Source organism: Cynocephalus volans, chromosome 2, assembly GCF_027409185.1.
Source record: "Cynocephalus volans isolate mCynVol1 chromosome 2, mCynVol1.pri, whole genome shotgun sequence".
Taxonomy (NCBI): Eukaryota; Metazoa; Chordata; class Mammalia; order Dermoptera; family Cynocephalidae; genus Cynocephalus; species Cynocephalus volans.
The window spans coordinates 59,386,615-59,399,679 of NC_084461.1; the positions used below are offsets into that span (position 1 = coordinate 59,386,615).

The 13,065-nt window shown below is 40.7% G+C and overlaps 1 protein-coding gene across 5 annotated transcripts in view; it reads left to right on the top strand.

The window, feature by feature from the left end:
• The window catches only part of RAD17 (RAD17 checkpoint clamp loader component), a 38,435-nt gene extending 27,532 nt beyond the window's left edge, over positions 1-10,903 (top strand). For all 5 annotated transcript variants that reach the window (XM_063085376.1, XM_063085374.1, XM_063085373.1 and 2 more), the window contains 2 exons: positions 9,138-9,195; positions 10,125-10,903. In XM_063085376.1, coding sequence (XP_062941446.1) covers positions 9,138-9,195; positions 10,125-10,389 — 323 coding nt within the window. In that variant the 3' untranslated portion in view covers positions 10,390-10,903. The remainder of the gene's footprint in view (positions 1-9,137; positions 9,196-10,124) is intronic.
• Positions 10,904-13,065: the final 2,162 nt, after the last annotated feature.

The window sequence follows — 13,065 nt, forward strand, 5'->3', positions numbered from 1 at the left end:
CAATTTGGGTTTATCTGGTGATTCCTCATGATTGGATTCAGGATGTGTATTTTTGGCAGGAATACTAGTATCAACTAGAAGTGATACTGTGTTCTTCTCAGTGCATCATGTCTGGAGAATATGATGTTTATCCCATTACTGGTGAAGTTAACTTTTATCGTTTGGTAGATGATATCTCTCAGGTTTTTCAGTGTAAAGTTAATAAGTATTTTATGGGGAGATACTCTGAGACTATGTAAATATCCTGTGTCTTGTTAAAATTTCACCCATTTTTATAGCATCCATTGAATATTATGTCCTGAATCTGTGATGCTTGACAAATGGTGGTTTTTTAAATGCCATCATTTCTTCTGTATTTGTGTTGGTAAATTGTACTGGAAGGTATAGTTTGCCTTCTCTTCCACTCATTTATTTATTTGTTTATTCATTAATATTAGTATGGACTCTGGATTCCTATTTTTCTAATTGTAGTTCCTTGCTGTCATCATTTATTTTGGTCTCAAATTGTCCAGATTTAACTAGTCGGTGCTGCAGTGAGCTAACTCTGTATCTTTTGTTATGTCCCTGTTACCTCTTTGAATACTTTTTTCAGAAACAAAATGTTTCAATATCATTTTTTACTTTCCCTGCCCCGGCCCTGAAATCAGAAACCTCAAGGAGCTCTGATTCCTTAGAGGGAATGGTATTTAGAAAGTAGGATCTGGGCACTAGGTATGGTCATTACTGTTGAAGTAGGCTTTTTCAGCAGAACAAAACTAGGAAGGGCGCGCGTGCGCGCGTGTGTGTAAAACATGAGTTTACAGCAGTACCTTCAATTTCAGTCTTAACACCACAGAGTTTATTCTAACCTTACCCCTTTCCATATTTGTACCTCCCTTTTTGAACAATGAAAAACCTATCTCCCATTTTCCTAAATGCAAATACTTATTTACTCAATTCCTCTGTATATAATCCATTTCCAGACAATGCAGGTTGTTCTTTCAGTCCCAGCCCTAATGCCACCAACTCACATAGGCTCAGCCAGCGATCTTCTACATTCCCACTCTTGCTGTGGGACCAAGAATCAGATTAGGAAGGGTCTCCTTGGACCAGGAGCATCATCACCTGAAGCCTGTGAGAAATGCAGAATCTCAGGCCTCACTCAAGACCTGCTGAATAAATCTGTACTTTAATAAGATTCTCTCGGCGATTCTTATGCATGAGGAATTTGAGGGGTACTGATTTAGATTACATACGTTTGGAATCATCTGGAAAATCATTTTATCCACTAGTTAAAAATTCAGATTCCAGGATCACAACACTAACTTTCCATATCAAAGAGCTGTGTATTTTAAAATCCTGATTGTAGGCAACAAAAGCAAAAATAGATAAATGGGATTACATCAAAGTAAAAATCTTCTGTATAGCAAAAGAAATAATCAACACAGTGAACAGACAACCTACGGAGTGGGAGAAAATATTTGCAAACTATACATTTGATTAGGGGTTAACATCCAAAGTATCTAAGGAACTCTACTCAATAGCAAGAAAACAAATAATCCAATTCTAATGCAGGAGCCCCAGATCTAAGAGGGCACTCGTATAATGTTTGCCTATTCCAAAAAATTCACCCAGTTGCTCAATGGGTAGAGACATTGGTTTATTAAACTAACAAGAGTCACTGATGGCAGCCAAAGTCACTGACAGCAGCCTGTCAGTCAGAAAATCTGCGCTGCAATGGGATACATACACCAGTTATATATTGAACAGACCAGAGTAGGAGTGTAAATCATTTTTAGGCTTACATGCAGCCCCTCACCCCACTCACATAACTCAGGGTGCATGGGAGATCTGGCTGAGTAGATAAATTAATATACTCACTACTCTCCTGACACCAGAGTGCTAGTTCACTTACTTAGGGTTCCTGTTCCCTCCAGCTCTCTGTTTCTCTTAGAGGGGACATGCCTTTCCTTGGGTAACTACCTTGGCCAGGGTTAGTCTCCCAAGGGGGAGGAGGAACTCTGGTAAGCACAGGGAGGGGAGAATAGGGCTATGTCCAGCATTTACCCTATACCAATTTTAAAAATGGGCAAATGGCCAACAGGTATGTGAAAAAATGCTCAGCATCACTAATCATCAGGGAAATGCAAATTAAAACCACAGTGAGATATTACCTCACACCTGTTAGAATGGCTGTTATCAGAAAGACAAAAGAGAGCAACTGTTCGCAAGGATGTGCGGAAAAGGGAACTCACACACTGTTGGTCAGAATGTAAATTAGTACAGCCTAGTTATGGAAAAGTGTGGAGGTTCCTCAAAAAATTAAAAATAAGAACTACAATTCAGTCCAAGAATCCCACCACTGGGTATATCAGTCCAAGAATCCCACCACTGGGTATATATCCAAAGGCAAGGCTATCAGTATGTTAAAGAGATTATCTGCACTACCTTGTTTATTGCAGCACTATTCACAATGGCCAAGTTACAGAAAGAACTTTAGTGTCCATCAGTGGATGACTGGATAAAGAAAATGTGTATATACTTGATGGAGTACTATTCTGCTATAAAAAAAAAAGAAGGAAGTCATGCCATTTGCAAGAACATGGATAAAGTTGGGGAACATTATGTTAAGTGAGATAAACCAGGCACAGAAAGACAAATACTACATAATCTCACTCCTGTGTGGAATCTAAAAAAGTTGATCTCATAGTAGTAAAAAGTAGAATAGTGGTTACCAGGGCCTAGGGTAGTTAGCAGGGTGGGGCAAGGATTGGGCAGATGTTGGTCAAAGGATGCAAAATTTCAGTTAGATGGGAATAAATTCAAGAGATTTATTTTTTAACATCATAACTATAGCTAACAATAGAGTATATAGTGTTCTTGAAAAATGTTGAGAGTATATGTAAAGTGTTCTCAACACAAAAATGATATGTGAGGTAATGCATTTGTTAATTAGCTAGAGTTCCATAATGTATATCTACTTTAAAACAATATTTTGTTTGTTTTGTTTTGGTTTGGGCGGGTGGCCTGTAAGGGGATCCAAACCCTTGACCTTTGTGTTATCAGCACCATGCTCTAATCAAGTGAGCTGACTGGCCAGCCTTAAAATGATACTTGTAGACAGTAAACACATAATTTTATGTGAATTTTTAAAAATTAAAAGTTCCAATTGTGTAGTGGATTTTTTTAAAAGTAAGTATCAAAGTGTTAAGAGGTTTATAAATTTTAGTCAAAAGTAGGATGTTTTGGCTTTTCTTTTTATTACCAATTTTTACCCTGTTTCTTTCACTCTTACTTACTGTGTCATTTTCAGCTATTATTTTTTAAAATATTTTTTCTGGGCCGAGCCTGTGGCGCGCTCGGGAGGGTGCGGCGCTGGGAGCGCGGCGACACTCCCAGCGGCCGCAGGTTCGGATCCTATATAGGAATGGCCGGTGCACTCACTGGCTGAGTGCCGGTCACGAAAAAGAAAAAAATATATATATATATATTTTTTTTTTCTGCTCCATTCTTTCAGTCCTTTTCCTTCTATTCCTTCATTAGGGTATGTTGGTATGCTTTAAAGTGTCCCACGTTTTTCTGAGACTTTGTTCATTTTTATTCTATTTGCTCTCTATTTTTGGTTGTGTAACCTCTATCATTTTATGTCCAAGTTTGCTTGTTTTTTCTTCTGCCTGTTCACATCTACGGTTGAACCCTCATGTTGGTTATACTTTTCAACTCTAGAATTTTATTTGGTCCTTTTTTATGATTTCCGTCTCTTTATCAATACTCTCTTTTTGGTGAGACATTGTTATTATAGCTTTCTTTACGTCTTTAGGCATGGTTTCCTTTTGTTCTTTGAAAAATATTAATAATGGCTTCTTTGAAGTCTTTTTTATGTTAAATTTAATGTGTGGGCTCTCTCAAAGGCGGTTTCTTTTGCCACCTTTTTCCAGTGTATAGGTCACACTTTACAGTTTCTTCACATCTCATAATTTTTTTTTGAAAACTGGGCATTTTGGAGAATGTATTATAGCAACTCTGGGTACTGATTCCCCTCCTCCATCTCTGGGGCTTTTTATTGTTGTGTGCTCCTTTGTTTGTTTAGTGACTGGGCTAAACTATTTTAATGGAATCTTGTCTTCCTGTGCAGCATGAGCCTTTGTCACTCCTCAGAGAGCTCAGCCTTGAGCATACCTACAGGCACCTTGGAATGATGGTGGTTTTAGCAGAGCTCTGTCTCTTTCCCCTGTTTTTTCAGTATAGCTCTTTGCCTAATTTGGTATCACAGCCACCTGTTGGACTCCACTAATTACTGGCTGATTACTCTACAGGCATACCTTGGAGATACTGTGGGTTCAGTTCCAGACCACTGCAATAAAGTGAATATTGCAGTAAAGCAAGTCACACAGATGTTTTGGTTTTGCAGTACATATAAAAGTTATGTTTACATTGTACTATAGTCTATTAAGTGCAATAGCATTATGTCTAAAAAAATGTACATACCTTAATTGAAAAATACATTATTGCTAAAAAATGCTAATCATCATGTGAGTTTTCAGTGAGTCGCAATCTTTGCTGGTGGAGGGTCTTTCCTCCATGTTGATGGCTGCTGACTGCTCAGGGAGGTGGGTGGAGGTTGGGTGGCTGTGGCAATTTCTTAAAATAAAACAACAATGAATTGTGCTGCATCAATTCACTCTTCCTTTCACAATTTCTCTGTAGCGTGCGATGCAGTCTCCCCACAGTAGAACTTCTTTCAAAATTGGAGTCAATCCTCTCAAACCCTGCTGCTCCTTTATCAACTAAGTTGATGTAATAATCTAAATCCTTTGTTGTCATTCAACAGTGTTCACAGCATTCCATCTCAGGAAACCACTTTCTTTGTTAATGCATAAGAAGCAACTCCTCATCAGTTAGTTTTATCATGAGATTACAGCAATTCAGTCACATCTTGAAACTCCATTTCTAATTCTAGTTCTCTTGCTGTTTCCACCACATCTGCAGTTTCCTCAACTGAAATCTTGAACCCTTCAGTCATCCATGAGTTTTGGAATCAACTTCTTCCAAACTCCTGTTGCTGTTGCTATTTTGATATTCTCCCATAAATCACGAATGTCCTAATGACATCTAGAGTGGTGAATGCTTTCTAGAAAGTCTTCAATTTATTTTGCCTGGATCAGAAGAATCACTATCTATGGCAGCTATAGCCTTGCAAAATGTATTTCTTAAATAATTAAAACTTGAAAGTCAAAATGACTCCTTGATCTATGGACTGCAGAGTGGATATTGTGTTAGCAGGCATGAAAACAACATTCATTGTCTTATATCTCTCCATTAGAGCTCTTGGGTGACCAGGTACATTGTCAGTGAGTGGTAATGTTTTGAAAGGAATATTTTTTACTGAGCAGTAGGTCTCAACAGTGGGCTTGAAATATTCAGTAAACCATGCTGTAAACAGATGTTCTGTCAGACTTTGTTGCTCCATTTATAGAACACAGGCAGCGTAGATTTAACATAATTCTTAAGGGCCCTAGGATTTTCAGAATGGTAAGTGAGCATTGGCTTCAGCTTAAAGTCACTAGTTGCTTTAGCCCCTAATGAAGGAGTCAGCCTGTCCTTTGAAACTTTGTGGGCAAGCGTTGACTTCTCTCTAGCTATGAAAGTCCTAGATGACATCTTCCTCTAATAAAAGGCTCTTTCATCTACACTGAAAATCTGTTGTTCAGCCACCTTCATCAGTAGTCTTAGCACTAGATCTTCTGGATAACTTGCTGCAGCTTCTACATCAGTCTTGCTGCTTCACCTTGCACTTTTATGTTATGAAAGCAGCTTCTTTCCTTATACCTCATGAACTAACCTCTGCTAGCTTCAAACTTTTCTTCTGCAGCTTCTTCACCTCTCTCAGCCTTCATAGAATTGAAGAGAGTTAGGGCCTTGCTCTGGATTAGGCTTTTGCTTAAGGGAGTGTTGTGGCTGGTTTGATCTTCTATCTGGTTTGATCTTCTATCCGGACCACTAAAATTTCTCCATATCAGTAATAAGGCTGTTTTGCCTTCTTGTCATTTGTGTACTCGGGAGTAGTTTTTGTGTGTGTGTGTGTGTGACTGGTAAGGGGATCGTAACCCTTGGCTTGGTGTCGCCCGCCACCGCGCTCAGCCAGTGAGCACACCTGCCATCCCTATATAGGCTCCGAACCCGCAGCCTCGGCGCTCCCAGCGCCGCACTCTCCTGAGTGAGCCATGGGATTGGCCCTGGAGTAGCATTTTTATTTATTTATTTATTGGCAGCTGGCCTGTTTGGGGATCTGAACTGTTGACCTTGGCGATGTAACACCGCGTTCTAACCAGTCGAGCTAACCAGATGGCCCTGGAGTAGCACTTTTAAAGTCCTTCAAGAACTTTTCCTTTGCATTCACACTTTGGCTAACTGTTTGGCACAAAGAAGCTTAGCTTTTAGCCTGTCTCAGCTTTCAACAGGCCTTCCTCACTAAGCTTAGTCATTTCTAGCTTTTGATTTAAAGTGAGAGACATGATTCTTCCTTTCACTTGAACACTTGGAGGTAATTGTAGGGTTATTAATTGGCCTACTTTCAGTGTTATTTTGTGTAACGGAATAGAGTGGCCCAAGGATGGGGAGAGATGGGGATAGCTGGTCAGTGGAACAATCAGAATATATACATTTATCGATTAAGTTTGCTGTCTTCTATGCATATGTTTTTTTTTTTTTGTCTTTTTCGTGACCGGCACTCAGCCAGTGAGTGCACCGGCCATACCTATATAGGATCCGAACCCGCGGCGGGAGCGTCACGCACTCTCCCAAGTGCGCCACAGGCTTGGCCCTCTATGCATATGTTAATGGCACCCTAAAATAATTACAATAGTTCAAATACAAAGATCACTGGTCACAGATCATCATAACAGAAATAATAATAATGAAAAAGTTTGAAATATTGCAAGAATTACCAGAATGTGACACAGACAAACTGAGCACATGCTGTTGGAAAAATGGTGCCAGTAGGCTTGCTCAACATAGGGTTGCCACAAACCTTCAATTTGTAAAAAGAAAACAAGGGGCCGGCCCGTGGCTCACTCGGTAGAGTGCGGTGCTGATAACACCAAGGCCCCGGGTTCGGTTCCCATATACGGATGGCCGGTTCGCTCACTGGCTGAGTGTGGTGCTGACAACACCAAGTCAAGGGTTAAGATCCCCTTACCGGTCATCTTTTTAAAAAAAATAAATAAATAAAAATTAAAAAAAAAATAAAAAAATAAAAAGAAAACAAAACCATTATCTGTGAAGCACAGTAATACAAAGTACAATAAAACAGGGTGTGCCTGTATTATTTTCAACAGAGCCCTGGGGCAAAAGTTTCTCCACAATCTGATCTAGTTACTTTGGGGCAGGTATAAGCTTAGATGCCAGTCACTGAGGTGTATTTAGAATCCAGGAGGGCTCTTCTTAGCTGTCTCTTTCCTTTGTCCTATTTGATAAACTTGTTGGCTTATGTTCAGCTTGTTGCTCTTAATTAAGAGGTGCTGGTTTTAGGAGTGCCCTTAGGCTCAAACTTCCCCATACTATGTTCAAATAAAGTCAGATCCTTCCGGGTGAGCTTTAGAGCTCTCATTCTTATGGATTGCCTCTCCCCATGGGCAAAATCTCTGAGCCAGTATTCTGGGTAGGTGCTCAGCTGCAGAGGGAGCCTCTGATCATCTTAGCTTGCCTCTCCCAGTGCAGACCCTTTGCTCCACTAACGAGCTGGGGTGAGGGAGATTGCAGTTCGGGGGTAGGCAGTGCCGCTCTGATAGAGCCTCTATAGTGTGAGCAGAAGCTGGGTGGAGAAAGGGAGAAACTCTCGGCCCACTCACTAGGAGGGATCCCTGTATCCTTGGCTGTACCCACTAGGAATGAAGTTTCCATCAGGCTGAGCTAGGGATGGGGAAGGGAGGGAGGAGATAGTGGCTCAGATGCCACAGATTCTCCCCATTAGATTTTCTTGAATAAATTTTTTTCATTTGTTGTATGCCCCAGGACAATTTCCAGAGACTTTAAATGATTGGCTTTTTTTATAGGTTTTTTTTTTTTTTTTTTTTTTTTAAAGATGACCGGTAAGGGGATCTTAACCCTTGACTTGGTGTTGTCAGCACCACGTTCACCCAGTGAGCAACCGGCCATCCCTATATGGGATCCGAACCCGTGGCCTTGGTGTTATCAGCACCACACTCTCCCGAGTGAGCCACAGGCCGGCCCTTTTTTTATAGTTTTAATTAGTACCAGGGAGTGGGTATACAAGCTCATGATGTCATCCTGGACATCTGCTATGTCATTCTTTTAAAATTTTTAATTGTGGTAAAATACACATAACATAAAATTTATCATCTTAACCATTTTTAAGTATACAGTTCAGTAGTGTTAAGTATATTCACTTTGTCCTGCAGCCAATCTCCAGAACTTTTTCATCTTGCAAAACTGAAATTCTATAACCATTAAACAACTCTCCACTTCCCTCTCTCCCCAGTCCCTGGCAACCACTATTCTACTTTCTGTCTCTATGATTTTACTACTCTAGGTATTTCATATAAGTGGAATAATATAATATTTGTCCTTTTGTGACTGGCTTATTTTATTTAGCATAATAGCATCAAGGTTTATCCATATTGTAGCATACATCAGAATTACCTTCATATTTAAGGTTGAATAATATTCCATTGTATGTACATTCCACATTTTGGTTATCCATTCATCTGTCAGGGACACTTGGGTTACTTGCATCTTTTGACTATTGTGAATAATGCTGCTGTGAACAGGGAAATATCTCTTGAGATTCTGCCTTCAGTTCTTTTGAGTAGATACCCAGAAGTGGAATTGCTGAATCATATAATAATTCTACTTTTAATTTTTTGAGGACCCATCATACTATTTCCCAAAGCAGCTGTACCGTTTTACATTACTACCAGCAACGCACAAGGGTTCCAGTTTCGCCACATCCTTGTCACTTATTATCTGTTTTTTGATAATAGCCATACTAATAGGTGTGAAGTGATATCTCATTGTGGCTTTGATTTGTGTTTCCCTGAAGATTATTAGATGTTCAGCATCTTTTCATGTGCTACTGGCCATTTGTATGTTTTCTCTGGAGAATTGCCTATTTAAAACTTTTTTTTATCTGTTTTCAGCTCAGATTTCTTTTATCCAAGATATTGGAAGACTTCCTCTGAAGCGACACTTTGGAAGGTAAGCTGATCGTCTTAATTCCCAAACAGCTGTTGCTGAAATGTCCACTGAATATGTGCAGTATATAATTAGTAAATGTTTTCTGTAAAACCCAAGAAAAAGGTATTGTATTCAGTGATTAAAAACCATATAATTGCATTGTAGACCCTTCATTTTATTAAATATAACAGCATATTTTCACCTACTCCCTATGAAATATATCAGACTAAATAGAATCATAGAATTGCAAAGGCAGAGGAATCTTTAAAATACTCTAGTTAACAGATTTTGCAAGTCTAGAAACCCCTTTTTAGCTTTCCTGCCAAGCAGCCTTGAAAATAAATCATCATGCACATCAAATACTATTCACTTAGGATGAATTCTGAGAAATGAAATTCCTGGATCAATAGGTATACACCTTTTTGATGCTCTTGCTCTGTATTGCCAAATTGCTTGCAAGAATATTTTACCAATTTTATACTCACAGTGTATCAGTATGTTGTTTCCTCCTAATCGATGCCACCACTGGATTTTGTCATTTTAAAAGTATTTTTGACAGTTTAGAAGATGACTGTAATAGCTTTTTATTTTATTTCCACTTTTCAAGTTACAAATTATGTTGAATGATTAGTAACCATTTATATTTCTTTTGTAAATTGTTCATGTTTTGTGCCCATTTTTCTATAATATTTAATTTGTTTTTAATTTGTGAGAACTCTTTACTGAAGACATTAATTAACCATTTTTGTATTGTAAGTTGTAAGTATGTATTCACAGTTTGCCATTTACCTTTTAGTTTTATTTATATAGTTTAAACTAAAGGGACTGACTGAGCAGTGAGCACAGTGAAGGTAAGTGAAAGGCTAGAGGACATGGCTTCATAGTCATCACACTCATGGTATAATTTAATTCTTTGGTTATTATTGATGCCTGCACTGTGAATCTGACAGATTGAAAATGGAAGCCCTGACTGACAGGGAGCATGGAATGATAGACCCTGACAGCGGAGATGAAGCCCAGCTTAATGGAGGACTGCCTGCAGAGGAAGCTCTAGATGAGCCCAGTCAAACCATTGAACCCGAAACCTGGTCTCTTCGTTTGAGTCAGAACAGTGGGAATGAACTGCCCGCCAGCCAGCCTCAGCCCTTTTCATCCCGAGGAAACATGGAAGAAGAAGACATGATAATAGAAGACTATGAGAGTGATGGGACATAGAAACCAGCCTGCCCATCAGACTGCTACTGATAGATTGAGTTTAGTTTTATTCAGTGGTACTTGAAAAGAGTTAGTATACTTTTCTGGTGAATTACAGTTTGTTAATTCTTCATTATTATGTTATTTCATCACAAGTAACTGACTTCTGTCATCTTGAAGTAAATAGAAGATCAAGCCTTCAAAAAATCTATAATTTTTTCTCTAGTATTTATTTAATCTTATGGAATGCTTTAGGCAGAGGTCAGTGAGTGAGGTGTGTTTGAACATTATGCCAGATATCAGAAACTGTGAAGGAATAATCCAGAACACAAAAACTTTATGGGGGTTGTAAATATCAATTATAAAACAGTTTAGGATGCAAATATGAATGTGAATAAACTTTGTGCCTTATTTACAGTTTCTCTATCGTGTCTAGCTTCTCAGATGCCGTTTTTATGTGTTGTACAATGGAATATTTTAGATACTTTGGAAAGTATTTACATAATTTATGTCAAAATTAAAATGTTAAATTTCATTTTGTTCTATCTTTTCACATTGCCTAATATGCACTGTCTGCCACGTGTCATTAGGCATACTACCTGAGTCTCCATCCAGGGTCGAACTTTTCCAAAGACAGGGAAGGAAGGGATAGGTCGTTCTCTGCAGGAGCCCACTGTGTAACCATTGCTGCGAGGCGCGGGTTGGGGGCACGGTTGGAGGGGCACTGTTGGAGGGGCACGGAGCAGCGCCGGCGCCTGGAGGGAGTTGGATCTGACAAAGCCGGGCGGGGCAAAGCTGTGCTCGGCCTCCCCGGCCCCGCCCCGGGAACCCGATCTGGTTTCAGTGCCCGGGGCGGCGCGCGTGCTCTTCCCTGTGGCTGCGCAGGTGAGTGGGGCCGGGGGTGGGGCCACCGGACCGGGACGCGGGCTGGGAGGGCCCCGCAGCCCCCGGCCCTGGTGCGCGGAGCGGGAGCCGGAGCGGGGAAGGTGGAGGGGCGCCCCTCCGGCCCCTCGGAGCTTCCCGGCTCGCCGGCGCTCGCCGCTCGGCCCCGCCATAACCTGCCACGGAGGCCGGAGCCGCGACAGGCAGGCGGGACCCGCCGGGTTTCACTCAGCGGACACAGGTGCCGCCAAGCCGCCGCCTTCCGGGCGCGGGGCGGGACCCGCACCCTTGCTGCGATCCCGGTTATTCCTACTTGGGACGTCTGGCCCGACTTAGTTCTGGCCACTTTAGAGCGAAATCTCGAAAGACAGTGGGTTTTCAATCAGAAACGCGAAAACCGACCACATTCCGGTGAGCGAGTCGGGGACAGACGAGATTTGTAGGACCGGACGCCCAGAGGTTGACTCGGGGGAGACCCCAGTTAAGATGCTCGGTGTCCCCTGGCAGTGGTGGGTTAGCTAAAACCCGCAGAGGCTTTCCCTACCCCTTGGGAGCCTAGAAATACCTAAAATCTACCCCTTTCTTGGGCCTGGCAAAACTTGAAAGTCAGCTAAAGCGGTGATTTTGTTTGTATAAAGGTGACCAGGCATGATTCCTGCGACACTTTGTTGGAGGGAGCCATTTCTTCTTGCCACCGCTGTGGCTCTCCGAGATAGGTGTTCCTACAGAGTGGAGTCAGAGACCCGGACCTGAACAAAACAAACCCACTCTGTCTCAGCATGCGGGACCTGAGTGGACTCTCAGTGACATCCTGAAAAACTTTAGGGGTATCAGATATTCAAGATGTGATCAAATAGAACTGACCATTCCCTTCTAAAATCACATATTTTGTTCTTCCACAATTCTTCACATTTATAATTTTTTGCTTTTTACTTAAACACTGCTAAAGTGGTCTGATTCAAATAAGACACTTTTCTCAGGTGAAGATGAGTTAAATCCATTACAGTGAATCACACTTTTACCAGTGAGTTAAATTAACCAGTGGAGTATCCTGTAAAGGCATATATATTGTACATATTGAGAGGTATTATTTAAAACTTGCTGAAATATTTATTGTGTTTTTGCTTCTACATTTCTCAGGAACTGTACATATTTCAAAAACTGTAGTAGTACTATGTATTTCTAGAATTTAAACTTTTCTGGACAACAAAGAGATAAAAGACAAAGGGACAAAAATTACTGCTAATTGCTATCATTTATAGAGCTCCTACTTTGCATAGGGCACCATGTTGGGGCTATCACAGTCAATCCTCTAAAACTGGAGACCCTGGAATTCCTTCTTGGACCCCTTCTCCATCTCCACCCCATTCCTTTGGAGAGTATATCCAGTCTGGTAGCAGTACATACGGTCTGTGGGCAGACTGTCTCCTTGACATTGCTGCCTATATTTCTAACCGGTATCTGCAACTCTTCAGCCTGCTCTTCCCTAAAGGTAAGCTGGAGGGGTGGAGAAATGAAGCAGATAAAATGATCAGATGTCTGGGATTTGTTTCAAAGTAATCTGCTGGCAGAGGGAATAGGATGGGAGGTACAGGTTCAACAAGATTGACTATAAATTGGTAATTATTGAAGCTGGTTGATGGTACACAAGGGTTCATAATACTATTCTTTCCACTTTTTATTATATTTGGAAATTTCTATAACAAGATTTTTAAATACCCTATATCTAGAATTTGACCTCTTCTCACGATCTCTGTGGTCCATTGTATTACTTCAGAGGTTTCCTAAACAGTCTTCGCGTTCTGGAGTGTACTC